The 27395-nt window shown below is 43.1% G+C and overlaps 1 protein-coding gene across 3 annotated transcripts in view; it reads right to left on the bottom strand.

Moving 5' to 3' along the window:
* Positions 1–27395, bottom strand: part of LOC109412137 (protein unc-13 homolog 4B) — a 381313-nt gene that overhangs the window by 337213 nt on the left and 16705 nt on the right. For 2 of the 3 annotated variants that reach the window (XM_062845788.1, XM_062845790.1), the window contains exons 2-3: positions 19251–19974; positions 8018–8784 (exon numbers count right to left, since the gene is read on the bottom strand). In XM_062845788.1, the coding sequence (XP_062701772.1) occupies positions 8018–8784; positions 19251–19974 (1491 nt within the window). Of the gene's footprint in view, positions 1–8017; positions 8785–19250; positions 19975–24193; positions 24412–27395 lie in introns of those variants that run through there. The other variant, XM_062845789.1, reaches the window with a different exon arrangement.

The raw sequence follows: 27395 nt of genomic DNA, 5'->3' as shown, positions 1-27395 counted from the left end.
TCTACTGGGCTTTACTCTCTGAAGATCATAGAGCACGACGAATGAAGAGCGCTGCTATTTTTTCTTCGAGCAAATAGTGCTACGCTTCATGCATATCGGTAGGCGCATTCATTGTATACCAAACTGCTCGATTGTTGTTTGCGAAACAAGCATTCCACCAATGAACCAACACAAAATGAATGCAGGTCAACTTGAAAAGTTGAATAATCATAGAATAAACTTTGCAGCTAGGTGTCCCATAGAAAATCGATATTACCTACCTAGTGGATTTCAGAAATACTTGTGAAAATGACGTTGAAAATTAATATCCACAGGAAGTTTGTTAAGGTTGAAGGATTCTTCATTGACAAAATCGTCATCATTGAAAATTCAAAAGCAGTTTTCGCGCTCAAAACTTAAATGTTTGCATTGAATATGTATTCACTGTACCCCATTCTCCACCCGAAACACAGTGAATACATTTTCACTGCGAAAAGTTCAGATTTGAACGAGAAAACTGCTTTCGAATTTTCGATGATGACGGTTATGTCAATGACGAATCCTTCAACCTTAAGATTGCCCTTCAACAATTTCAATTTGTAGCGGTTTTTTTTTTCAATTCTGTGTCGAATGCAGTGAAAGCACAACGGAGGAGATTAAAGTGCAGACCGGCGAATCGACCAACGATCTGGAGAAGATCACGGACTCGAAGCTGCAAGCAGTCACGGAAAAGGTCGCAGACCTGAGCATTGTGCAAACAATCAGATGGCATGGAGAATTGTGCCGCTTTGGTGAAGAATGAACGATCCTACATAGACAACACTATCGAGGAAGGGGCATCGCTGATCGATTGAATTATTAAATGCTCAAGATAGGGTCTTGTACCATTTGGGCAGGTTTACCTGTTTCAGACACTTGCCGGTATAACCAAGTCAATTTCTAATCAATTGATTTGAATTTTTGAATATGGTTTGATACTATAGACACAGACAAACAGACGTAACACTCTGATAATTCCCATCGTACTTCGATTTAATTATCTTTTTCAAAATTTGATAGTTGGCCAACTACCCACCTGTGGCCAAAATATTTCAAATAAACATCAACACGGTAGCGTCTTACCGCGATTTTGTGAAGAATATGTGAATATCCCATGCCGTGGACGGTATGTTATGGTATATGCATTCCCGTGTGCACTCTCCGTCCCTCCGTGTCGTTAAATTAAGTCCAGCATCGATTCCAATGTCAAAGCTCGGGTCCAAGTTTGGTCGATCCGTTGAGAAGAATACTGTTTTCATTCCCCCAAATTTTCCTTTTTCCTCCTGAAGATTCTTCCGATTCTTCCCCGACACTAGCTGCTTCTCGCCTTTCCAACGTTACTGGGTTTCAATCAACCGCGAGCACTGATTCTATTTGGTGTAGTGCGTCAGCACCACACGTGAAGCTACTAGAACAGCTTGAACACGGAAATCTAACGGTTCGATTCCCGATTTTCTAAATAAAAAACGCCGTGGAAGTAAACAATGTTACGCGTTATCGTAGCTAAAGTTTACAGTGTCCAGTGCCCGCAGGGGTGTACGTCTATAGTATCCTTTTTTTTTGGTGGGTAAAACAGATTGGTGAAATATTTCCGTTTTGTTTTTATTATTCATAGTATCATAAAGATGGTGATAAAGTGATTGTAGCATGTATGATTTTGCAAAAAAATTGTTCGAGAAAACTAGCATTTTTGAATGGTAACGATACTTAACAACCCATTCGGTCTATCATTCAAACTTCGAATATCATATGTGCTATCATCAATATGATTTATGGTATCATTAGTGTACGATCCACTCTACGATTACATGTATAATCAGAAAATGATAACCTGTACAGTAGACGTTCGATAACTGCAACATGTTTACGTTTCACTTAGCGAACAAAAATTCGATAACTGCAACGCCTGACAGTGTCAACAAGCCGTCAATTGACGTAAAATGAACGAAAAATTCATTCGACTGTTCATTAGGGCTAACATGGCGCACCATTTTGACGTTTGGCGGTGCGATAACTGCAAATTTGTTGCACTTACTGGACTTGCAGTTAAAAAGCATTGCAGTTAAACCGTTTGCACCGACCGAACGTCTACTGTATTGAAATTGTATGATACCGTTTTATTCGGGCGTGACTATGAATTGAATCGAAAAATGTTCGAAGTGTTACGTCTGTCTGTCTGTGCTATAGAGTAAGGTGGGACAATACATAGTTCGAGAGAGACAAGTGTTTCTTTAATTAATTGATATTTCGGAAAGTTATGACTAATTGTTGGTTTTGGATAAAAAAAGGAATTTCTTCTTCTTCTTCTTCTTCTTCTTCTTCTTCTTCACTGGGACAAAGCCTGCTTCTCAGCTTAGTGTTCTATGAGCACTTCCACAGTTATTAACTGAGAGCTTCCTCTGCCAATGACCATTTTGCATGTGCATATCGTGTGGCAGGCACGAAGATACTCTATGCCCAAGGAAGTCAAGGAAATTTCCTTTACGAAAAGATCCTGGACTGACCGGAAATCGAACCCGTCACCCTCAGCATGGTCATGCTGAATACCCGTGCGTTTACCGCCTCGGCTATATGGGCCCTCAAAAAAGGAATTTAAGATGTTTTTTTTCAACGCATGGATTGGAACTCTAATGAATTCGAGTTCAACCTTTTATTTTGGGGCGTAACCAGATATATTTTGAAGATTCTGTGGCATGTATAACTTTTGCAAAATAAATTTGGAAATCATATTTGATACACAGAAACTTGTTAAGAATCCCTTAATGAAATCGAAGACCACTTTACCAAGGAGACTTGCAGCACTTCTGGGAATCGGGAGTCACTGTTAGCAGCGCTACCCACGGATCAAGGTGGAACTATTCATGATAGTGTGAGTAAGTCTTCATACTAGCACCGATACACTATTACACTTTTATACAAAAGTACCACCTTATCTCAACAGGCGGCGGTGCCGTCGGTGACGCTAGCCGTTAGTATGGGGAAACAGCAGAGTTCCATGTCTTCTTGGTAAGATAGTCTTCGATGTAATCCTTCCCTGAAAAAAACCTCCTTGAAGGATAACCCGGAAGAATACGTGGAGGAATTTCAGAAGAATTTTGTGCAAACAATCTGAAGATTACTGAAGAAATCTTCACCCACAATTTCTGGAGCAATTCCATGGGAAATCTCTATCCCTTTGGAGCCGGATAACTTCGCTACTGCTGCCGCAACGTCGCTGGCCTCGAATACATTTGTTATGCTCGATTTCATCGCCGGGGTCATATTGATCCCTCTGGCTCCAAAGGATTGAGGGCTTTGTGAAAAATATCTGATTATTTGCCTGAATGATCATTGCAGTGTCAAAGCCGAGCCAAAAATACCTAACCTATTTCTATTCGGCTGATCCGCCATCAATCGAATCACTTTCACGTGGGATTTAACACCCAACCACAGACAAACAGACGTATCACTTGGAACAAATTGCGATAAAAATCATCGTCACGAAAACATAATCGCCAAATGCTAACCAAGCTGTGCTACGCAAACCACTCAGTAGGCGGCGGTAGTGAGCAAACATCAAACAGGAGCAAAAACGATGCGAGCGATTTGCGAACCACAAAATATTTGAACTCACCGTTAAATATGATAGGTAACGATGAAAAGTGAGTAGAGTGAGACGTCTGTTTGTCTGTGACCCAACCGTTCGCGACAACATTCACAAAACTGAGAATTCTGGCTCTACACTGAAATAAATTTTGTTGTGGAAACTACCGATTCCATAGTAAAATTACTAACCGTACCGTAATCCGGGGTAACATTGATCAGAATTTTCGATCTTTCTTGAATAATTCTCTTGTTAAAGCAAATGTTACATGTTTTATATTTTTAAAAGAAGTACTGGCCCTCTGAGTTTGTGTTAAGCTACTCGAAAAAGTATAGTAAAACTTTAAAACATGTTTAAAAGGGTTTTTAAATCTAATTTTTGATTGTGTTGATTTGGGGTAACATTGATCATGTCAGTGATCAATGTTCATTTGTGTTGAAAATACCCTTACTTACTAAATTCGGGGTCGCTGATTCCGAATATGTTGTCTAAATTCTTACAAATAATGTGCTTTTTAAGTTATTTTAGGATTAAAATCCTCTAAACCACGAATAACGCCTAAAGGTAGGCAATGGCTTAAGGAATTGATAGTCGACTTTTAATAAATCGTAAATTTTACTGAAAAATAGCATTTTCATAAAAGTTTTGTTTATTAAATCCAACTCTAGGATATCATATTGAAGTAATACAGTGATTTCGAACTCATATTATATCTAGTATTCACGCCAAGCATGAATGTTTGACAATGTATCTCATTGCGCTACGAAACACAGTTATGGAAAAATCGATTTGATTCAATGTTTATGAAATTCAATTTTCATAAATTGCATGTCATTTAATAGCTAAATGATAGCAGATTACGATATACCATTCCATAGTAGAAACTGATTCAATGTGAAATGCTTGTTTGAACATTTCATGAGGTGGGTCAAGCCGATCAATGTTACCCCGCTGATCAATGATACCCCGGATTACGGTACCTATTCTCAACCGACAACAATTTCCAGTTAATTCCACTAAAACACTGTCAACTTAACTAGCAGTGCAGTTAACATAACCAAAAATAATCTTAATTTAACAAATGAGCATTGTATTTTTAACCATACTGTGTTGTAAAATGCGTGTCCTGGAAAAATTAATAATGTTTTTTTTTTTTGTTGAGACGACTATGCTTTCAGTTGAATTTACTACAATGCATTGTAATTTCAAGCATACTTCAGTTACCTTAACAGATTTTGTTGTCGGTTGAGAATCATAGGTACGGTTAGTAATTTTACTATGGAATCGGTAGATTCCACAACAAAATTTATTTCAGTGTAGCTGTCAGACACGCTAAAATAAAAGCAGCCAGTATAAACGCTAAAAGCAATGCACTCAGGATGTGCGTTATAATAAATTCACAGACAAACAGACGTCTCATTCTACTCACTTCCCATCGTTTCCCTTTTCAACGGATTATTCATATATTCCGTAGTTCACAAATCGCTCGCTCATGGCGCTCGCATCGCTTTTGCTCCTGTTTGACGTTTGCTCACTATCGCCATCTACTCAGTGGGTTTGCGGACCACAGCATTGGGCCAATGGGACCAATTAGCATTGGGCGATTATGTTTGCCTGACGATATGTTATATCACATTTTGTTCCAAGTGGTACGTCTGTTCGTCTGTGATAAATTTTGTTTTAATTTACCCATTATCGATACTACAATTATCAGTCAGAATTCAAGTTCGAATCGCCAAGAAAATTCTTGGAGAGATTTCTGAATGAAATTCTAAAAGATATAGGTACTTTTAATATCTTCAGAAGTGATCCCAGAAAGTACTACATGGCAATACATAATACATGTACAGCCTCTAAGAAATGTACATAATAGTCTATTTAAAATGCAAGCGCCACGCAACGGTTTAATTACAAACAACATTTTCCCCAATTTACGAACAAAAGACTTCTCGACAACTTCGCTGAAGATTTGAATTTTCTAGGGTGTCAAAATAGAGGGTTAAGGAGGTCCAAGGGTTATTCCAGGGCGTTCCATGAGTGTTCCATGGAGTTAATGGGGCCCATGGGTTCCAGGGGGTTTCAGGAACATTTTAGAGGTTTACAAGAGGCTTCGTGGCCGCCTTGAATGGGTCCGAGGGGTGTTTCTGGGGGTTTCAGGGGTGTTTCATGAGGCGTTCCAAGTTCATACCAAGGAGTTTCAGGGGCGTTCCAGTCGGTTTATCCCTGATATCACCTGAAACTTTGAAACAGCTTGAGAGCTTTCTAAACATGGTTAACATTAGGGAAACTAACAGATTGAAAATCTTTATGTATTACATCAACTTTGTTCTAATAATCTATTAATAGCAGAATAATAATCTATTAATAATAGAATCGATGTAAATCAGGTAGAATTCATTCTGAATCTAGATAATTAAGATTTTTTACATCCAAATATGTTATTTATGCTATAGAACCAGGGGAAATTACTTATTCTCGGCCGTTTTGTTCTCTTCGTCTTGGGGGGTTTTTTGAAACCTATTTAACTCGAAGTTGGCCTCAAATTCTTCCCAACTAAGCTGAATTATATGGCCAAGTTTCAGGTAGTTTGGCTGACAAAAACCCCTCATGACGAAGAGAACGAACCTGCCGATAATACCCAATGTCACCCTATATAAACATTATTTTATAAAAAAAAACATCCCTGAATTTTCCATGAAATCCCCCTGAATTTTTTTTAACAGTGTTGCAAAAAATTATCTTATTCATGTGGACATCATCCAACACGGGAAAGATTCGTCATTTTTGCTTCTAGTTACGTTTAAAATGGTTTCAGTAAACCAGAGCTTCCATCAGATAAGAAGCGATTCCTTGTCATTTGAATGAATTGTGAAAATGACTAGCTGTGCGCAACACATAGAAGGAAGCGTGCAACATATCATATTTCAGTATTTACCCCAAAAAACAAGTAACACACTTGTCATAGAAGAGTTACTGCAGCGCAGGTTTTTGTTGCGCAGAAATCACTGTGACTTACTTCTAACAAACACACACTTACTTGCTAAAAATAAGTTACAGTGACTTTTGCGCAGCACAAACCTGCGCCGCCGTGACTCTTCTGAAACAAGTGTGTTACTTGGGGTTGTTTTGGATTCCCAGAAGTTACGTTCAGAATTTGAGCGGAACTGATTAACCTAAGTGTTGCATTGAGGTCATTAGAACCCAGACACGCACACTCAACGTGTACTACGTGAACGTGGTGAGCGACAACTAATGCACGAAGAAGCCCAAGGGGCGTTCAACGAGCTTGAAGTTTGCTTGGGAAAACTTGGCCAAATGCATGCAGAAATCTAGAAATAATATTTAAACTGCTTTTTTCTCATAGAGATTGTCATTATTTCTCTAAATTTTGCTTAAGGTTAACCTTAGGAAGTTCGTCTATGAAATCATGACATTTATCTCTTCAATATCTCGACATCTACAGTGTCGGACAAAACAATAAGACCACCAGCCATTTTTCATACAAAATGGCTAAGTTTGACGATCTGATGCTCGGTTTCTAGTGAACCGATTTGGCTGAAATTTTGACAGCCGCCATGGAGTTACGTGAATTTTGATTTGCATTTAATTGATTGAGTTCTGTTCACTACATCAAAAGTTACAGATATACGAAACGACATAATAATAGGACCACTTTCAGATTACCATCACCAAAGGATATTTGAGAGTATCTGATACTTGATGATTGATAAACAAGTACTAAAATTAAGGATGCCATTTAAACTTGGGGACATTTTTATTGAATTGGCTACAAATAACCATCATAAAAATCTGGTGTTAGAATTTTGTCGCACCGTATATCTGTAACTTTGGAAGTAGTGAACAGAACTCAATCAATTTAAAACAAATCAAAATTCCCGTAATTCGAAGTCGGCTGTCAAAATTTCAGCCAAATCGGTTTACTAGAAACCGAGTACCATATCGTCAAACTTGGCCATTTTGTATGAAATAGGACCGCTGGTCTTATTGTTTTGTCCGACACTGTATCAATTCGACGCAAAAATTGTTTTCAGATGATCGAAAAATATGATATTCAGCATTTCATTCCCTCAAAACGATTTAAAGTTGGTTGACTACACCGCAAGATACATATTTGAATTATTGTAAACTACACATTTTTAAAAACTGTTTAACTCGATTTTCAACAAAAAATGTTCTAGTTATTTTCTTAAACACGGTCTCTCAATCAGCAGTCGTTGATAGAAGTTTATGACTTTCGTTTTATTTTGTAAACTAGTGTTATCGGCATCTGACTGCAACTGATTATGGCACAGGTTGTATTTCAATGTTACGATCATCGTAAATATTTTTTTTATAAATAATAATTATATAATATTTTATAAATAATAATTAATTATAATTGAACGATTCACATACCTTTTCGCGTCCGTCTCGTTTGGCGCTTTCCGTTTTTGCTTCCGCAATCGATGCATGTTGCCAAAGCTGAAGTACTTCTTCCACCGGCTTTCCTCCTCGTCGTCGTAATTGTACGTAAAGAAACTTCCGCCCCCACTCGTCTGGAAATTGTTCGCCCGTCGCTGCCGCACTTTTCCTCGCGAACCGAACAGAAAAAATCGATCGCGTGGCCCGTGACGCCGCCTACTAAGCTCGTTCAAATTGTTCTCACTTTTGCTGAAACCCGTCCGCACGGCCGTCGATGTCGAGCCGGACTGGCCGCCTCGCTGTCCACTACCGCCACCAATGAACAGGTTCTGGATGCTGCCGCTCAGTCTACTATACAGGCTGGAAGAACCGCTTGGTGACGGGGCAGGTGATCTAGTTGCTGCGGCGGCTAGTGGTGTGTGCAGCCGATTCACCGGCTCTACTGCCGTGTTTGGATGGGAGAAGTTTGGGATGATCTTTTTACGATCTCGTCTTTGCCTTGACTCAATGGCCGTTTTGCTCAAGTTGTCTAATTTATGGAGATCATCCGCCGTGCTGCGGAACATAATCGAATTGCTATCGATGGCACTACCCGCGACTTTTCGCCTCGGAGGGTTGGGCCCATGATGGACGTTAGTGGGTCTGTAAATATTTTCTACCATAGCCGGTGTGCCCTGGTAGTCATTAGAAGTGTAGATCGGAAAGCTGTGTCGATGATTTTCATAGTAATCAGTCTCAAAGGTTGATCCGGATGGCCATTGCTAAGAGAAAAGATCGGAGGAAGAGGATTATGAATATTTATTAGCGTGTACTAAAAAGGGTAGATTCAGTAGATAGGTGTGGCACAAGTCATGGGTGGCTTATCTGTGTTTAAAAAATAAGGCACTTACGAAAATGTCAAGGTTCAATACCCTAGTGACCGTTATTTTGAATTGACTCATCCTAAACTTAATCTAGATTTGGTCTCGGCCAAATGGAATGCCGAACACATTCGTAAAACATATTTTCACAAAATATCGATATTTCAGCCCTTAACTGACTCTCTCTACCGCTGAGGTCGGCAATTTATTTCGCTGAGAATCCAACAACCGATTGCTCGCCATAAATCTCGGTAAAAAATAAAAATTCAATTTGCCGACTGGGCTGCAAACCGAACATATCAGTTCAGCTGTCAAAGTTTTACGAGCAGGTCGGTAATCCATAATCATAACTCCCCTACAAACTACGTGGAATATGTATTCTAAAAACAGTTTTCGAAAATTTCAAGCCAAACAAACTAGAACATTCATCGTTCTATTCTTTCGAGAATTCCGTTAAAAATTCTTTTGAATGTCATCAAGAATGTTTTGCAGATATAAATACAAATGTTCAGCATAAACCTTTTTGAATCTCTTGGTTCGTAAGCTTTGAAGTTCTTTCCGAATTCATACGATATTCACAATTATATCCGATAAAATATCTTGCGTAGTTGCAAAAAAAAAATACAATTTCAAATGAAAAACTGGTAACAAATTTTGGAGAAAGTTTATTATCTCAAGTTCTTTCCAGGCAAAATTGTGACATGTTGGAAAAAATGTGATGTGAGGGTAACGGGGCCAGCAGGAAGAACGAGATCGCGAAGCGATGGAAGAGCTGTACCGCGCTAAGGACACACGAAAGTTCTACGAGAAGCTGAACCGCTCGCGCAGAGGCTTTGTGCCACAAGCCGACATGTGCCGAGATAATCACGGGAATATTCTCACGAGCGAGCGTGAGGTGGTCGAGAGGTGCGATGAGCACCTCAATGGCGACGTTGCAAGTACCGAAGGTGGCGTGGTAACAGATCTAGGAGTATGTGCACAGGACGAAAGACTTCCGGCCCCTGACCTTCAAGAGATTGAGGAGGAGGTTGGCCGGTTGAAAAACAACAAAGCCGCTGGAGCAGATCAACTACCAAGCGAGCTTCTAAAATACGGTGGAGAAGTACTAGTGAGAGCACTACACTGGGTCATTACCAAGATTTGGGAGGAGGAAGTATTACGGGAGGAATGGATGGAAGGTATCGTGTGTCCCATCTACAAAAAGGGCGACAAGTTGGATTGCGGGAACTACCGCGCGATCACACTACTGAGCGCTGCCTACAAGATACTCTCTCAAATTTTATGCCGCCGTCTATCACCGATTGCAAGAGAGTTTGTGGGGCAATATCAGGCTGGATTTATGGGTGAACGCGCTACAACAGACCAGATGTTCGCCATCCGCCAGGTGTTGCAGAAATGCCGCGAATACAACGTGCCCACACATCACTTGTTCATCGATTTCAAATCGGCGTATGATACAATCGATCGAGAACAGCTATGGCAGATTATGCACGAATACGGATTCCCGGATAAACTGATACGGTTGATCAAGGCGACGATGGATCGAGTGATGTGCGTAGTTCGAGTATCAGGGACACTCTCGAGTCCCTTCGAATCTCGCAGAGGGTTACGGCAAGGTGATGGTCTTTCGTGCTTGCTGTTCAACATTGCTTTGGAGGGTGTAATAAGAAGAGCGGGGATAAACACGAGTGGGACGATTTTCACGAAGTCCGTTCAGCTGCTTGGTTTCGCCGATGATATTGATATTATTGCTCGTAAATTTGAGACGATGGCGGAAACGTACATGAAGAATTGAAGAATTCGTGTACTTGGGCTCACTGGTGACCGCCGACAACGACACCAGCAGAGAAATTCAGAGGCGCATTGTGGCAGGAAATCGTGCTTACTTTGGACTCCGCAGAACTCTACGATCGAACAAAGTTCGCCGTAACACGAAGTTAACCATCTACAAAACGCTGATTAGACCGGTCCTCTATGGGCACGAAACATGGACCCTACGTGCAGAGGACCAACGCGCCCTTGGAGTTTTCGAACGGAAGGTGTTGCGTACCATCTACGGCGGAGTGCAGATGGAAGACGGGACTTGGAGAAGGCGAATGAACCACGAGCTGCATCAGCTGCTAAGAGAACCAACCATCGTCCATACCGCGAAAATCGGGAGGCTACGGTGGGCGGGTCACGTCATCAGGATGTCGGATAGCAACCCGACTAAAATGGTTCTCGAGAGTCATCCGTCCGGTACAAGAAGACGTGGAGCGCAGCGAGCTGGGTGGGTCGACCAAGTGGAGGACGATCTGCGGACCCTACGCAGAGTGCGGAACTGGAGACAAACAGCCATGGACCGAGTGGAATGGAGGCGGCTACTATGTACAGCAGAGGCCACCCCGGCCTAAGGTAAGGTGAAGGGTAACGGGGCAGTCCCGGGCCCTGACGAAACCCTCCTCCCACTTGCAAGTCAGCCACGTAGTCGCCGGCTAAGATTAGGACTACTAATCCTAAATCAAGATGTCAAGCGACCCGTGCCGGGGAATGAGCGATCGAAGGGGTAAAAAGATGAACGATCGTAACGGAACCTGTGGAGTACCTGGGCACCCCCCACAGTATTTCGTCCCTTACCGTGTTAATGCAGGACGCAGGCATGGTGGACCTCCTTTCCCGTGCGACTCGTGGGATTAAACATGAACTCAAAAAAATATATCAAGCGGTAGTGGTGGTGGCGAGGCTAACCCCTTCGCGAGGAGTGGTTTGGCTAGGTCTCCGTTAAGGAGTAGTGAGGAGTCAGGAGCAAGACACAGCTCGAGCTTGGAAGCTCCGATTAATTCCCCGGCAAGCCGGGAGGTAGTGGACGGAGCGTGGTTGATGAGTGCCATCAACCAAAAACGAGACGGCTCTTACAGCAGAGGCGACACTGAAAGTGAAAAACCTAAACGAGATCTTGTACCGACTTTTTGAGCCCTCTAAGCAGAATATCCTCTTCGAATGAGTGTAATCAGTTTCGTACCTTTTAATAAACGAGATCACTAAATCAGAAGAGATCGTCATGGTACTGCAGCAACAGTGCGACGTGCAGGTGACCACCGCAGCCGTTCGGCTACGGAAGGGGCCGGCAAGGACACAGGTAGCCTTGATACAGCTACCTGTGACGGACGTAAATAAGTCCGTTAAAGTGGGGAAGCTAAAGGTGTGTTAGTCAGTATGCGAACTGACCTTTCTGAGCCACCGGAGGATTTCTTCAGGTGCCTGGAATTAGGACATAACTCATGGGGCTGCAAAAGGCCCTGACAGGAGCAAGCTGTGCTGGCGATATGGCGCTTAAGGCATGGACACAAGGCTGCACGGGTCCACCCATGTATTTGATTTGTTCCGGGAAATCCGTGAACAACAGGAACCCAACGGGTGGTCCAAGGTGCCCGGCCTCCAATAAAGCCGTGTTATGCGCCTCCGCGGTGGTCGATCGAGCAGTTCACGTAGATGCTGGACTGGATGACGCCCGTGCTGACAGGGCGAAGGTCGGTGGTAATAGCGGGTGATGCCTAAGCCGTGGAATGGGGAAGCCATTTCACGAAACCGCGACGGGCAGACCCACTGTCCATACTAGATGTCGACCTGACTAATATCGGTACCTGGAGTAAATTTAGTCGGGACGGTGCGGAGTCGATTATTGACGTTACTTTTTGTAGTGCTGGCCTAACAAACTGGAGAGTAGACGCTAGCTACACTCACAGCGATTACCTGGCGGTTCGCCACAGTAACAACACATTAACACAAGCAGGCAGCTGGTAGAGGAAGAGGCAACTAGGTCAATGCCAAGTCTTCGCATACTTTGACGAAGGGGTATTTAGGGAGGCGATCCACCGTGAGCGAAACCTACTCTCGCGTGCGTGCGATGCAACCATGCCTAGGCGAGTACACCCTAAAAACGGGAGACCACCGGCTTAATGGTGGAATAAAGCGATTGCGGACCTGTGCTGCGCCTACCGACGAGAATGAAGGTGGTGTTCGCCACTGCAAAAGCCACGTTGCAGACCAACCAAAGAGGCCTGCTTCGAGGATCTCTGTCAGATTGATTGATTTGTCTTTATTAAAGAGACTTTCAGCCCTTGGCTGGATCGTCTCTCGTATCTCTGTCAGAGTGCCAACAACTATTAAGTCTATGGTGCCAATGAGATGCCTACAGAATCGTGATGGCCAATAGGTGTAATGGCTCCTACAGAGCAATCTCCAGAGATGCTGGAGGAGATCCTCGAGCGGCTTTTTCGTAGGATAGCTGGGGACTGGGGCTGGCGATGAAGAGAGGGTCACCGATGTGGAACTTGTAGGGATAGCAAAGTCCCTTAGCGTATGTAAGACCATAGGTTCTGATGGTGTTCCGGAGATGTTCAGGTCTGCTATGCAGAAATGTCTAGACGAGGGAGTTTTCCAAGAAGTTTGTAAGAGGCCAAAGGCGGTGATTTTAGACCAATATGCTTGATCGACACGTCGGGGAACATGCTCGAAAAGATCATTCTCATCAGAATGTTGAGGCACACTGAGGGTGTAAATGGTCTCACGAGTAGCCAGTACGGCTTCTAGAAGGGCTTTAGGACATTTGGTCGAATGACATTTGGTCGAATGACGTTTGGTCGAATGACATTTGGTCGAAAGTACGTTTGGTCGAAAGGACATTTGGTCGAATGGACATTTGGTCGAAACCCATTTTGTGAAAGAAGAAGCATATGACATTTAGTTGAATGGACAATTCGTCGAATGGACATCTGGTCGAAAGGCACTAACCAATGAAAAGAGATTTAAGTGGAAAAAAATATTATAGATTTCGGTATCTGAATTTATTTATTACTGAACTTACTTGGTTGAAAGTATGTTTGGTCGAATGGATGTTAAGTCGTATAGCAATTTAATCATGTTAATAATGTCAAACATTAAACAGCAAATATTTTATTCAAGGGTGTTTATTATTATGGTAACTGCAATGTAGTTTTCGTTGGCATTGGTGACATAGTTGGTTTTCCATCGGAGATTTATCCTTATCTTTACTATTGGCTCTTCTTTCAAGTTTCATCATTTCATTGCGTTTTTGTGTAGTACATACTGGCTTTTCCATCAAAGGTTTCTCCTTCTTCTCAACATATGCTGTTCTTTCAAGTTTGTTATTTGTGCTGACAGTGGACATTATGGTTGTGATTTTTTTTTATCGATGATTTTTCCTTCTTTTGAACATGAACTGTTCTTTCCAGTTTCGTATTTGTACTATGTTTGAATGTTGTAGCTGCTGTCTTTAGCTCATGTATTTTTCCTTCTTTGAAACATAGGCTATTCTTTCACGTTTATTAATCCTCCTAGGATGTTAGGGTTTTCGCACCACGATGGCGTAATGCACGTCCATATACCAACTGCTGATTTTTTTCATCAGTGGTTTTACCTCCTGGGGTTTTGTAAGTTTTCTGATTTTACTATGTTCATATGTTGAAGCTGCAGATTTTTCATCTGATATTTTTCCTTCTTTTAAACATAGGCTGTTCTTTCATGTAGTGTTGCACTTGAACTGAACACGCGTCGGAAATAATATAAATGCCTTCAATGTTCGGATTGAAACGCATTAGTAATTTAACTTGCGTGTCAGAGTTTACTGTTCAAGAACGCCCGTTGAGATACCGATTCAGCACCGAACTCATATGTGCTTACTCTAGTATAACTCTTATCTAGCGGTTTTTGTCATCGACTGGTCTAGTGTCTTTTCATCAGTTAGTGCCTTTCGACCAGATGTCCATTAGACGAATTGTCCGTTCGACTAAATGTCATATGTTTCCTACTCCATAATATGGGTTTCGACCAAATGTCCATTCGACCAAACGTCCGTTCGACCAAATGTACTTTCGACCAAATGTACTTTCGACCAAATGTCTTTCGACGAAATGTCATAGATTCCATTTGATCATGGAGGCCATTCTGGCAGTTGCAGTTGCTACAGGATCGGCGGTTTTTGTAACCGACAGCCCAACTAACAAAAGCAGCTGCGTAACAGCTTATGGAGCACATGCTTGCGTAAAAGTGCTTTATCAAGCTCTTATGCTAGTTGGGAGGATAGCGTCTGCGGTCGACCTTCACTTCTAGAAGAATCTATGAATGGCCTCCATGATCAAATGGTAGCGCGCGTGGGACAGTTCAACCAAAGGAAGATGGACCCATAAGTTGGTCCCGGAATTAACCGGCGCCATTGGGAAGTAACATTCCACCTGGCTCAGGGCCTTTCAAGTCATGGTTGCATCCGATAGTATCTACATCGATTCGGTCATGCGGGTTCTCCCGAAAGTCCGGTTTGTGCTGGTTTAAAGGAACCGGAAACTGCGAAACAGTGTTGCTCGTGTGCCCGCGTTTTCGCACAATGCGTGACCCCAGGCGTGGCTGCATGCTTGCCACATGCGGAGCGGACACAACTCCGGACAAAACTGTCCAGAGGATGTGTAGGGATTAGTTTGGCTGGAATGTCATTTCAATGGCTATCACCCACATGGTCTTGGAGCTGCTGAGAAGGTGGCGTATGGGTTCGGAGAATAACTAGTTCAGACGCTTTACAAGAGGTGGTCCAAGGGTTCGGAGTCGGCTACGTAGGTCATACCGGTGCCCTGCGGTCGACGACCCTTATAGCGATTAAGTGGCCGCGGGGGGGGGGGGGGTCATCCTGGTAGCGTTGCGGTCGTGGCGTCGGTCTACTGGATTGGATCCGAGCGCACGGTTAGAAAGGGGTCCCCGGTGAGGGCCGGAGCAGGTGGAGGCCCCAATGTCAGCAACTCCTTCTGGTACTAACTGATAAGGCCTGAGCCTTCAGCAGACGTTGCACGCAAGTATCAGTCCTTGGAGCTTGCATAACAGTTGGGCGCGGGCGTGGTGGTTGACCCTACCCGGCTTCCGAGGTCAAAGGCTATGCGGTTAACCTTGAGGGTGCGATATGCACTAGCCTCTCTCTGAAGCAATGACTTCTTGGTGGTTCCGGAGAAACGTAGGCTTTTTGATCTGCGGAAACAGTTGAAGTCCCGCAGGCTGCAAAACTCTCGTTGTTCAACAATCTGATTCTCACCGACGCTTAAGGTTGCCATGAATCGTGAGCATTGATGGAATTCGATCTGAAAGCCTTTTGAGTGTTCGAACGTATAGTGCTACTCGGGTGGAGGACGACATCTGGCGTCAGCACATGAACTTTGAATTGTAATAAGTATATAAAGAAATAGATAAAAGAAGAAAGCTAAAACCTTATTCAGCAGAGAACCAGGAAGAATTCGTCGGATTCGTGGAAGGTCACCCAGTTTTCAGTCATTATTATATGTCAATTTTCAGTCATTATTATAGGTCAAATAAATTACAGAATGATGATTTTTGAAACGCGCTCGCATTGTTAAGTTGCATTTTTTTATGTAGGGGGATTAGGGGCATAATGGACACCCTAAGCAAATGAGTATGTTAGGCCTGTATAACAGACAAAAACTTAACATATTATCAGTTGGCTTACAACTTTAACTTGTTTCCTACGTATTTCAATCATTTACAGCAGGTAGAATGTCATTATTGCGAAGAAATAATGAATTGTAAACCGTGTGTTTTTTGGGGTTGGCAAGAAAGGTACGGGGCGAAATGGACACCCATCGGGGCATAATGGACACCCCTGCATATTTTATGCTGTATCTTTGATAATATCGACCAGTTAAGTAATTTGCCTACGTAGATCAATACCACAGATATAATACTCCATTTTAGACGAGTTTACATAACATCAAAGTAAATTAAATGAATTTTAGGCTAAAATAATCGGATTGATTTTTTCCACACTCTCTAAAACGCCCAACAGTATGCAACGCGCATACATCCATTCAGAATTGCCAGTGTTCATTTCGCCCCGAATCGAATACAAAATTGAAATTGCTATTTTCAGTAAGTTCTGATAAAAAATATAATACTTCAACCATTGCTAAATCTGCGTGTACGTGTAGATATGCTAACATTTTATTTGTTTTATGGTGGACCCATTCACACACGCGTAGTACCTTATTTTCTGCTGCTTCGAAATTATAAGAAATCCACCATATGAAAAACATACTTCAATTTCAATGATATTTTGGTTATTTTGAAGGAATATAAATGATACTTTTGAAAAATAGAACAATGACTTGTTCCTTTACACTTGTGCATTAAAAGTTTTACATAAAAGTCAACGGTTTCGACAAAAACAGGGGTGTCCATTTCGCCCCGGGTGTCCATTATGCCCCTAATCCCCCTATAGAGTAGACTATGGTTGTGGAGTATTTGTATTTGTATTTGTATTTAAAATAATCCATCTGACAATGTTGTCTTAATGAATAAAATATACTAATCTAGTTTAACACATACCTAATTCTATTAGCAAAACGCCCTGACGACTCATTGAACTCAAAAAGCTCCTCAACTGCCGTAAACGTACGGATACACGCAGACAAAGGTTCATAGTAACCATACACGGTGTGATGGAAATTCGGTTGCAACAACGTTGTATCGCGAAGAGATCTGATAGGTGCACGAACATTCAGCAAAGATAGCAGGTCAGGAGCATCAGTTTCGCCATTCAACAGCTTTGCAATCATCAAGGATTGCTGTACTTTTCGTCGTCGATCCAGCGTATCCAGTCCCAGTAGGCGGCATCTATCAGGATATGGTGGCAGATTGTCGGGGTCTCTCCATGGCAAGTTCCTGAGTGCCAAGCGAATGAATCGTTTCTGTATCCTCTCAATCCTGATGCACCACGTAATTTGATAAGGATGCCATACGATCGAAGCATTCTCCAAAATTGGGCGCACAAGAGCACAGTACAACGATTTCCAGCAGTGCGGGTCCGAGAAATCCTTGGCTACTTTGGAAATGAAGCCCAATTGTCGGGTCGCTTTAGAAACAATTTCAGATCGATGCAGATCGAAAGTCATTTTCGCATCCAGCTGAATTCCCAAATCTGTTACACTGGTAACTCTGCCCAAAACATTTCCACTGATATGGTAGTCAAACAAAACTGGGGTTTTCAAGCGATGAAAGGTGATCACTTGACATTTCTCCACGCTCAAAATCAATTTGTTTCTATTGCACCAGTCTGCAAATAATGTCAAAGATTTCTGCAGGCGCCTGCAATCATCTTCGGTACGAACCACAATATACAATTTCATATCGTCAGCATAGGCAAGCTTGAATCCTTCGTCCAGAACCAAAGCTGCATCGTTGAAGAACAGAATGAACAGTAGTGGCCCGAGGTTGCTTCCTTGAGGGACTCCAGATTTATTGGAAAACGATGAGGAAACACAGCCATCAATTGCCACCCGAAGCTCTCGCCCCGAAAGGTAAGACTCCAACCAAGAAATTAAATGCGTAGCGACTCCGAGACGGGACAATTTGTGCAACAATATCCTATGGTCAATTTTGTCAAACGCTGCCTTCAAATCTGTGTAGATTACGTCCACTTGTGCATTATCTTCGACACACATTTATTGCCCAACCGATTGCTACTTCTGAATCTAGTTCGTATATTCTAAATTTGAATCTAAATCCGTTTGATCCGGTTTCTAGCGCAGAGACAACAGCGAAATCTGCAAAAGCGTGTGGAGAACATACCTACGCATTTTACCACGAACTGCTGATGGACATCGATAAGAGTTATAAAATATTCATAATGTGCAACATTAGGCTGGAGCAAATTTCGAATTTCATCAACGTCATACGCGAGTTATTAGTTGATTATTGGTTTCTACTCTACAAAGCCACATAAAAAAACATTTTTGAAACTCGACACTATAATTTCCTTGTTTATACCTTGGTTTATACTAGCCGTTTCAGTAACGAAACGGCCTACTTTTCTGCACTATAACAAACAATTGCATTATGGTTCATAATGCAATTGTTTGATCAACAACCAAAGTTTCCACGGTAAGAACTGGCAAAATTTTGACGATTATAGCACGGCTTGTTTGATCCAAATTCCGTGTTTCGTATGATGGAGCACGTGGCCGTTCCCATTGAATCACCGCGAAACACGATGATACTATTGATGGAAATGATCATATTCTAGTGAATGTTTTTTGTTTGTCATTGCAAAAAAGTTGTATGTAACTCGGCAAGCCTCGTTGGATAAATGTACGACTCGTGCTGTAAAAATCATCATTTTGCAACTCGTTGCATAAATAACTATTAACCTGCCACAGTAAGCAAATTTCTTCAAAATTATTAGATAGCGTATTGAACTGTCAGTTTGCAATTCCAATTGTGCAATATTCTTAAGCATTATTTCTCCAAAAGTACCTCATCATGACAAATAAAAGAACCAATCATTCCACCCATGTGTCTTTCTGCGGTTCACTCACCTTGAAGTGTTCCGGTGGCATCGTTATCCGCTTGTTGAACGGGGTACATATTTTTCGTTTGAACGGCCTTCGCGCTTGGCTGTTCATACCCAGCACCAAGTAGGCCTGCTGCTCGAGCTCAGCCGATAGATTGTTTTCCACTTGCCGGTGTTTTACGTTGTGGTTTTCTTCTTCCTCCAAATCTTCTTCTTCCACTTCTTCCTCCACCCGAGGGGCGGCCACAAACGGACTCACACGGCCTACTTTGCGGTTCGCGTTTTTCCTGGAAAATGATCGATCTTCTGGTTTCGGTTCTGCATCGACACAATTCAACGCCGGCTGCGATCCGAACCACAGGTTTTCGATGCGCACGTTTCCCTGAACACTCGCGACTCTATTTTTGTTATTTTTCCACATTTCACTATCACTGGTATAGGATATGAGATTATTTTTCCTAAATAACCGTTGATCACTGGCAGAATGGTACCCGTTAGGAGCGTTCACTAACCGATTGGTATACCCGGCGAACACACTGATCTCATTACTCTGGTCAAGACTTCGACGGCGTGCGTCATGCAGCGGCGTTCGAAGGGTGAGCTGCCCTTGCATTGCTGGTGCATCTGGTCCGTAATACCGGCAGCAGCAGTTGCACCCTCCGTGGTGAACGACGTGTAAGCTTTGATGGTCTAGCTGCTCGTTGATAATCGAATCGATTGTTGTTCCTTGATGAGACGTATATTGAGATCTGTAGAGTAGTATACAAAACACGAGGAACGTGATTAGTGGATGGCTTAACGATGGGTTAGAAGTGTGAATATTGTGACAGAAATTAACAATTTTATTTATGCATTGATGCAATATGTTTTGGATGGAAGGGCTCCGGTCAAAGGAAACAGAAAAAAACGGCATGTTGAATAGCCCTAATTTGGATGATAATATGGTGTATAAAATGATATTTCAACCAATTAAAAAGAAGATACTTTTTTAAGAAAATGGTACATCTGCTATCAAAAATCGATTTATATCCTTGAAATTGGTTCTACTAGATACCGAGAAACCCGATTACTCTGGCCTCTCGGAATAACCAGTTCAGCTTCCGGAAGGGTCGATCGACGGTGGATATTAGGACTGTAACCAAAACGGCCGAGATGGTGCTCCAAAAGAAGCAAACAGGAATCCGCTATTATGTTGTCGTCACGGTGGACGTAAAGAATGCGTTTAACAGCGTCAGCTATCGTCGCTATCGAGTGCGCCATACACCACCTAGGATTCCGGTTAACCTACGCCGGGTACTGGAGAGCTACTTCCTGAATAAGGTGCTAATCTATGACACCGAGGAAGCGAGAGGAGCTACAAGATCACCGCGAGGGTACCTCAGAGGTCCATCCTGGTCTCGGTACTATGAAATGCGGCGTATGATGACGTATTGGGCTCAAACTTCCACTGGACATAGAGCTGGTCGGCTTTGCCGAAGATATTGCCCTCGTGGTATACGGCGAGTCGATAGGGTAAATGGAACTGACACGCAATTGGCATAGTGGAGACTGGATGAGGTCGAGACAGTTGACACTCGCACACGGAGGTGGTGCTAGTAAACAACCGCAAGTCTAAACAACAGGCAGTGGTCACCACAGGCGGGTGCACGATCATCTCTGAGTGCTCACTGAAGCAATTTGGGGTCATGATCGACGATAAGCTGAAATTCAGAAGCTACGTAGAATATGCCTGCAAAATGGCGAGCACGGCGGTGATGACATTGTCAAAGATAATATTAAATAGCTCGGCAATAGTCTCGAGTAAGCGTAAACTGTTCGAGACAGTAGCGGTCTCGTATATTACGGTATGCCGCCATTGCATGGTTGAATGCGCTAGTTGTCAATCGAAACATGATGCGATTTCAGAATACTCACAGATTGATGTGTCTTCCGGTGGTCAGTGCATACCACACGGTCTCAAAGGACGCGGTATGTGTGCTAGCGCACATGAGGCGCGAAACGGATCGCCTAAACATCGTCTTTGCTGAGATGGCAAAGGGAATGAGATTCCTCCACCAAGGGTAGATGTAGATGGACACACAGGCTCATACCAAGCGTGTCCAAGTCGACGAGCAAGCCCCACGGCGAGGTGAATTTTCACTTGACACAATTTCTGTCAAGCCATGAGTGGTTTAAGTGGTACCTACACAGATTCGGACACGCAGGCTCCGCCGCATGACCGGAATGCGCAGACTGACCGCGGAGCATGTGCTCTTTGAATGCCTACGCTCGGTGGAGCAAAGGTCTAGTATGCAGGAGATACGCGGTAGAGATATCATTCCGATCAACATTGTTGAAAGGATGTGTACGGAGGCGAACAAGTGTAGTTCCGCTACTTCCAACGGTCTCCCGAATCGTACTTGAACTACAGAGAAAATGGCGGGCCGACCAACAGCAAGTTGAGTTGGCTCCCCATTCCACCCGGGAGATGAAGTTCAACGAGTAGTCTACAGTGCTACAGTACTAGCCAGGACTCAAGCTGGTGGAACGCTTACCAATAGAGAGTACTCATGTACGCTCCCCCCCTTCTCGAAGTCATCCCTAACGGGCAAACTGCGAAGAGGAAGGAGCGAAAGAGGAAGAGAGAGAATGAGTTTTTAGTGGGTCAACCCTCACATAACCCGGGGAACCACCTCTAGAGTATCTGATCAATAGATTTTCTCATTCTATAAAAAAGTGTCAGTGTAATGTCCAGTATTGATTACTTATATTTGTCGCGTGAATAAAATAAAACATTTGTAGTTAGGTTAAGTGTGGAATGCCCCATGAATCTCACACACGCAGCTATCACTGCACTGCCAAGGACAAGGACAAGGACAAGGAAGACGGTAGTTCCGTTAGCCACCACCAGGCTGTACAGAACTGCACGAATAGGCGGTCGTGGCGGTGGCCAAATGGACTGCCATGGGAGGCGAACTGAATGGTCATCGCGAGAAGATTGTATGGCAACGGTGTAACTTGCTTTTTCTTGTTCATTGTCCTCGACACACACGAGAAAGAGTGGGATGAAACCAGGGGCGAATGAACCCTCTCTTCATCCATCTCTTTCTCGTGTTTGTTAAGAAGAGTGAGCAAGAAAAATAAAAGGCAGACTACGCCGTTGATATACGGCGGGGCAATGTCCAAATGTTCAGGGTCAACGAGCTTCAGTCTGATCTTTAGTCAGATATTCTGCTTAGCGCACAGTTATCTCATTTGTAGAAGTTTAAAGTTGAAGTGTTGAAAGACGTGTAGAAGTATAAGGAAAAAATAGAGGATAAAATCTGGATATCCAGGTAAACCACGTAACATTAACCTAGAACCGGGCTTAAGTCTACGCTTCAAATATTTGTATGGACAAAAGTCTACGAGGAAAGAGAGTGAAGGCCAAAATTTGGTCTACGTGGTTTATGAACAGCCCCTTTCGAGACCATTATTGGATTGCTACGCCAACCCGATGAACGAATCCAGGACTCCGGGAGGCCGCACCCCAAAACCACTATGAGCAAGACAACGTGAACTGAAGAACGTGAACTGCATTATTTGTACGTCTTGCAACAGTAGGCCCTGGCCGCATTCATCACGCCATCTTCAGAGACTCGCAAGTGCCAAACGAGGCGCTGTAAGCGTTCGTTATGACAACGTTCTGATTGAGGAACTGCTTTTCATTGGCATTATCCACGTCAGGACGTGGCGCCTACATATATCGACTCTGACCACTGCACTGATGGTTGTCAAGCTGCATCCAAAACTCTGTGTCATCAACAAAGTATTGAACCGCCTCAGTACAAGCAACTGCAACAACCTGATGTTACCTCAGCATACGCATAAGAAGAACGCTGGGCAGGCATGCTGCAGCATGGAAGCAGAACGAGGAACGTTACACGCAGAAGCAGATACAACTGGAGCTGCTGGTCTGTTCTCAAAGAAACACAGAACTTTTACCAGAAGCTCAACGCATCCCGCAACGGCTTCGTGCCGCCAGCCAAAACAAACAGAGACAAAGGCGAAGGCTCTTGACAGATGTAGGTGGAACGGTGAAAGCACCACTTCGGTGAAGACCTGAGTGGTGCAGAAAACGCAGCTACTGAGAATCAGGACAGCGAAAGAAATGACTACATCAGCACCGCGGATGGTCATTTCTTCCGCTTCCAAGTCTCTCGCTCATTGAGGTAAAGGATGCCATGCCACCTAGGATGTCCCTCAATATTTCAAGATCAATAAGGCAGGTCCAGAAAAAATGGTTATCTTTCTACACTGATAGTCGGGATCTGGGTAACCGAACAGCTACCGGAAGCGTGGAGGAAGGGGTTATTTGTCCATACCCTACACTAAGGAAATGTCAATTATTGTTATTAGCATACACTCAGCGAAGTAAACTACCGAAATTCATCAAAATACCTTATGAAATTTAGCCATAACTGTAAAGTATGGATGCCATAAGAATACCTTATGAAAATTGAACATGCTTATTATGACCTAATTACATAAGATAAACTTATGAAAAGAGCAGAAAAATCACAAAATGATGCAAATTGGAATCGATCCATGAACGTCGAGATCACTGAGCTCGTGCCCAACCCACGCGGCTATAGACGCTTGAGAATATCGTGTTGCTAAAATGTGTATAAAAGCCAAACTGTGAGTCGATGCTGCGTCATAGATCGACCTTATGAAAATCGTTCTAGCCGTTATGAATTGTTTAAAGGCCATTTCATAAGTTAGACCTTATGATAATCTTAGTTTTATTTGCCTGGGTGTACCGGAGATTTAGAAGGAGGAACAAATAATAGGTGAATTTGGCACCACTCTAGCCAATCCAATAAGATTACGAAAACTCGATATTAAATTGATGATCACTAAGTAACTATAAAATTCTTAATAATTTAGTCACTAAATAATGTACTCCTGCACCATTGCCCCATAGATCAGACAAACAAGTTTACAAACATTGCACTGGTAGCGGTCGATGTTCCTCCCTCACTGCCCTGACACTGAGACAATATTTCCAGCTCCCACTGCACTATACTGGCCAGACAACGTCCATACAATGGATTCTCGGATAGCTTGCGTCCGATCCAGACGGCGTGGTCTTCCACGTCACCGAACCAACCCAGAAGCGTTCGTTTGAATATCTCGTAAAGTCCGCACATTTGCTACCGAACGGCGACGACCGCGCATCCGTCTATCCGTCTCTTCGTCAATCCGCGCGCGAACAGACGAACAAAAAGCCATTCACTTTCGTACCGAGCCAACTGAAAACTGCGGGAAGCGAATGGCGGCGAACGTGCTAGTCGGAATAGAACTATCGGTTGGCGTTTGTTCTTTGTTGGTACCTGCCTGCCTGGCAGCACACATGGGGCAATTAAAACAAAAACGACTCTCCAGAACGTGTGAACTTCCGCCCTGAATGTTATCAGTCAAATAATTGCGGCGAATGAGGGTCGAACTGGTTTGGATGAAACATACAAAAGTTCCAGAAACTGACGAATGTAAGGGCACTGCTTTGTCAGCTTTACTGCATGACGCACCGTTTTCATAACTGTAAAAAAGCAAATAGTTGACGGTTTTTACGAAATGCGTTCAAAAGCATTTGGTCATCTCGACAAGCAGTATAATCTCAAAAGATGATCTCATGTTTAGGTGAAGGTTTCTAAACTGTCGATCAAAGACCGGAAACAAAACAAATCATTTGTTTGAAAAAGTGTATGGTGTATTATCCCGGAACTTAAAAAAAAAAAAGGTTCACCCATGATAATCGAATGACCCGGTAATCAAGTCATTTGTCAAGTCAAGTCAAGTCAAGTTATTTTATCAAAAATTAAATCTTTAATCTTTCCAGTAAATTTCAAGGAAACATCAGAAAACGACACTGTGCCTTTGATCTGACGCTGGATCTGTGCACTTTTCCGCTATTGCGAGGTATGCACTTCAAACGAAAACGCTCAAGCTATTTTCGTTCAGTGCATTATTTTTCCGTGTCCGGAATGGTCAAGAAATTTAACACAGCTATCCCCATTTGATTTGATCATTTCAGCTCCATATTAGGATCCGGATTAAGGCCGGACGGGACGGTGGTTGAATCGTCCGCCATTGCTCTGTTGCTAGTAAGATGCAAATCTCAACTTCTACTTCATATTATTGACTAGAAATTTGATCGTTCATTTGTTCACTTGTGGTGCACAATCGACTAAAGTTTCAGCTACGTCAGTGCAGTGGAAATTGACATTTGCTTCTTCAAAATCGCGAGGCAAATTGTTAGAGAGAGAGGGAAGATAGGAAAAATTACACGTCGTCCCGTGCGGCCTTAAAGCGACGTTTGCTCATTTCTTGAACGATTTCTTGCCTAAATTTTCCACTCATCGAGATAGGCCAAGAATATGCGATCTGCGTGCTACCCATATGCACGAAAAAAGTTTTCTATCAGGTCACCATGGAGACGCATGGTTATGGAGTAAAACAAGTGGTGAATATAGAGGCCATCAATAAACCACGCGGTCGGAGAGAGATGTCATAATCACAGCACTAATTCTGATAATTCTTTTTATAGACAAAAGACCACAATGAGGTGAAGCGGCTGCGTTTTCAAGACCATGTCTGTCACGCCTTTTTTTATTCCGCGTAGTTTATAATTGAGGGGGTTAGACGCAAGGGGGTGTAAGTGACAAAAATCCACTTTCGAGTGAATGAGGTTTAAAGTTTTTCACCAATTATCCATCCCATATAAAAAGAATGGAGTTTCAAAATTGACCCAATTTTCTCCGATTTATTACAATTTTTCTAATAATCGTAAAAATAATCAACAAAGTTCCTGATAGTTTGAAATTTGAAGAATGTTTTGATATGCTCAGTTCAAAACCGACACAATGGTCATTTACACCCCTTTACATCTAGGTCCCTCAATTTAAAAAACGGCTGGAAATTTTACATCGATAAATATATGTAAAATGATCTTTAATGATCAACATACTTCCCTTGTAACCGTAAAAGTGATGACAAATGTTATTTTTGCGAGAGAAATAAATTTTCACTGGATTTTCCCCGCCTTATTGCGGTGGAAGAAGGATGATGTTTAGAACCTTATTACTCCCCACACGCTACCAAAGTGAGTAGTCTCAAGAAAATCCCCAATAGGAGGCTTGAGAGGTGATTAATGAGTGACATTCTGTCAACCACGGAAAAGTTAACGGATGTGATGGGCAAGGAACAGGGCAGAAAATGAACCGTCTCCGAACCGGGGAGGTCTCTTTTGTTTGAGCCACGAAACTGGCAACACCAAACTGTGAACTACATAGAAGTTTTTTTTATTTGGGAAACCAAAACCGTAACCAAACCGTGAAGAGTATTCTGGCCAGCTTCCAAACCGGCAACTGTCCTCAACCGTTAGTGATCCCTCGTGGTGCGTTGGGGAATGGTGTCGTCGCTATTGTGGACCCCGGAGCAAGATCTATCGGCCAGCTTGGTGACACGTTTGGCCAGCTTTGGGATGCCACGTCCCGTTTGAAGATCACCTAGAGTCTCGTGGATCGCTCTCTCTCTCTCTTCTTGGCGTAACGTCCTCCTGGGACAAAGCCTGCTTCTCAGCTTAGTGTTCTATGAGCACTTCCACAGTTATTAACTGAGAGCTTCCTCTGCCAATGACCATTTTGCATGTGTATATCGTGTGGCAGGCACGAAGATACTCTATGCCCAAGGAAGTCAAGGAAATTTCCTTTACGAAAAGATCCTGGACCGACCGGGAATCGAACCCGTCACCCTCAGCATGGTCATGCTGAATACCCGTGCGTTTACCGCCTCGGCTATATGGGCCGTGGATCACTGTCGGCCCTGAATCCCAATCGCTGGCCGCGATCTCCTCATAAGGCACTGCCCAGCTGAGCTCATCGTAAAATTTGTCTGCCGTTGTTCCACGACAACCTTTCTTTGATCCTTCTCTTTCTCATGTTTGTATAGCAGAGTAAGGGAGAAAAAAGAAAAAGCTAGCTACGCCAATGTTCATAACGCCTGTCGTCGGCGCCCTCGCTGCCCACCGTCGGTCTCCGTCGCCCGCAATTCACCCCGCCAATCTCCACCGTCGGCGGACATCCCGAGCATGCACCGTCGCCGATCCGAATCGTCGGCCCACGTGCCCATACTCAGCGCCCTCCGCCGA

This window comes from Aedes albopictus, chromosome 1 (genome assembly GCF_035046485.1).
Source record: "Aedes albopictus strain Foshan chromosome 1, AalbF5, whole genome shotgun sequence".
In the NCBI taxonomy this organism is placed as follows: domain Eukaryota; kingdom Metazoa; phylum Arthropoda; class Insecta; order Diptera; family Culicidae; genus Aedes; species Aedes albopictus.
The sequence above is the reverse complement of the archived record's forward strand: the minus strand, read 5'-3'. Positions and strand labels throughout refer to the sequence as shown.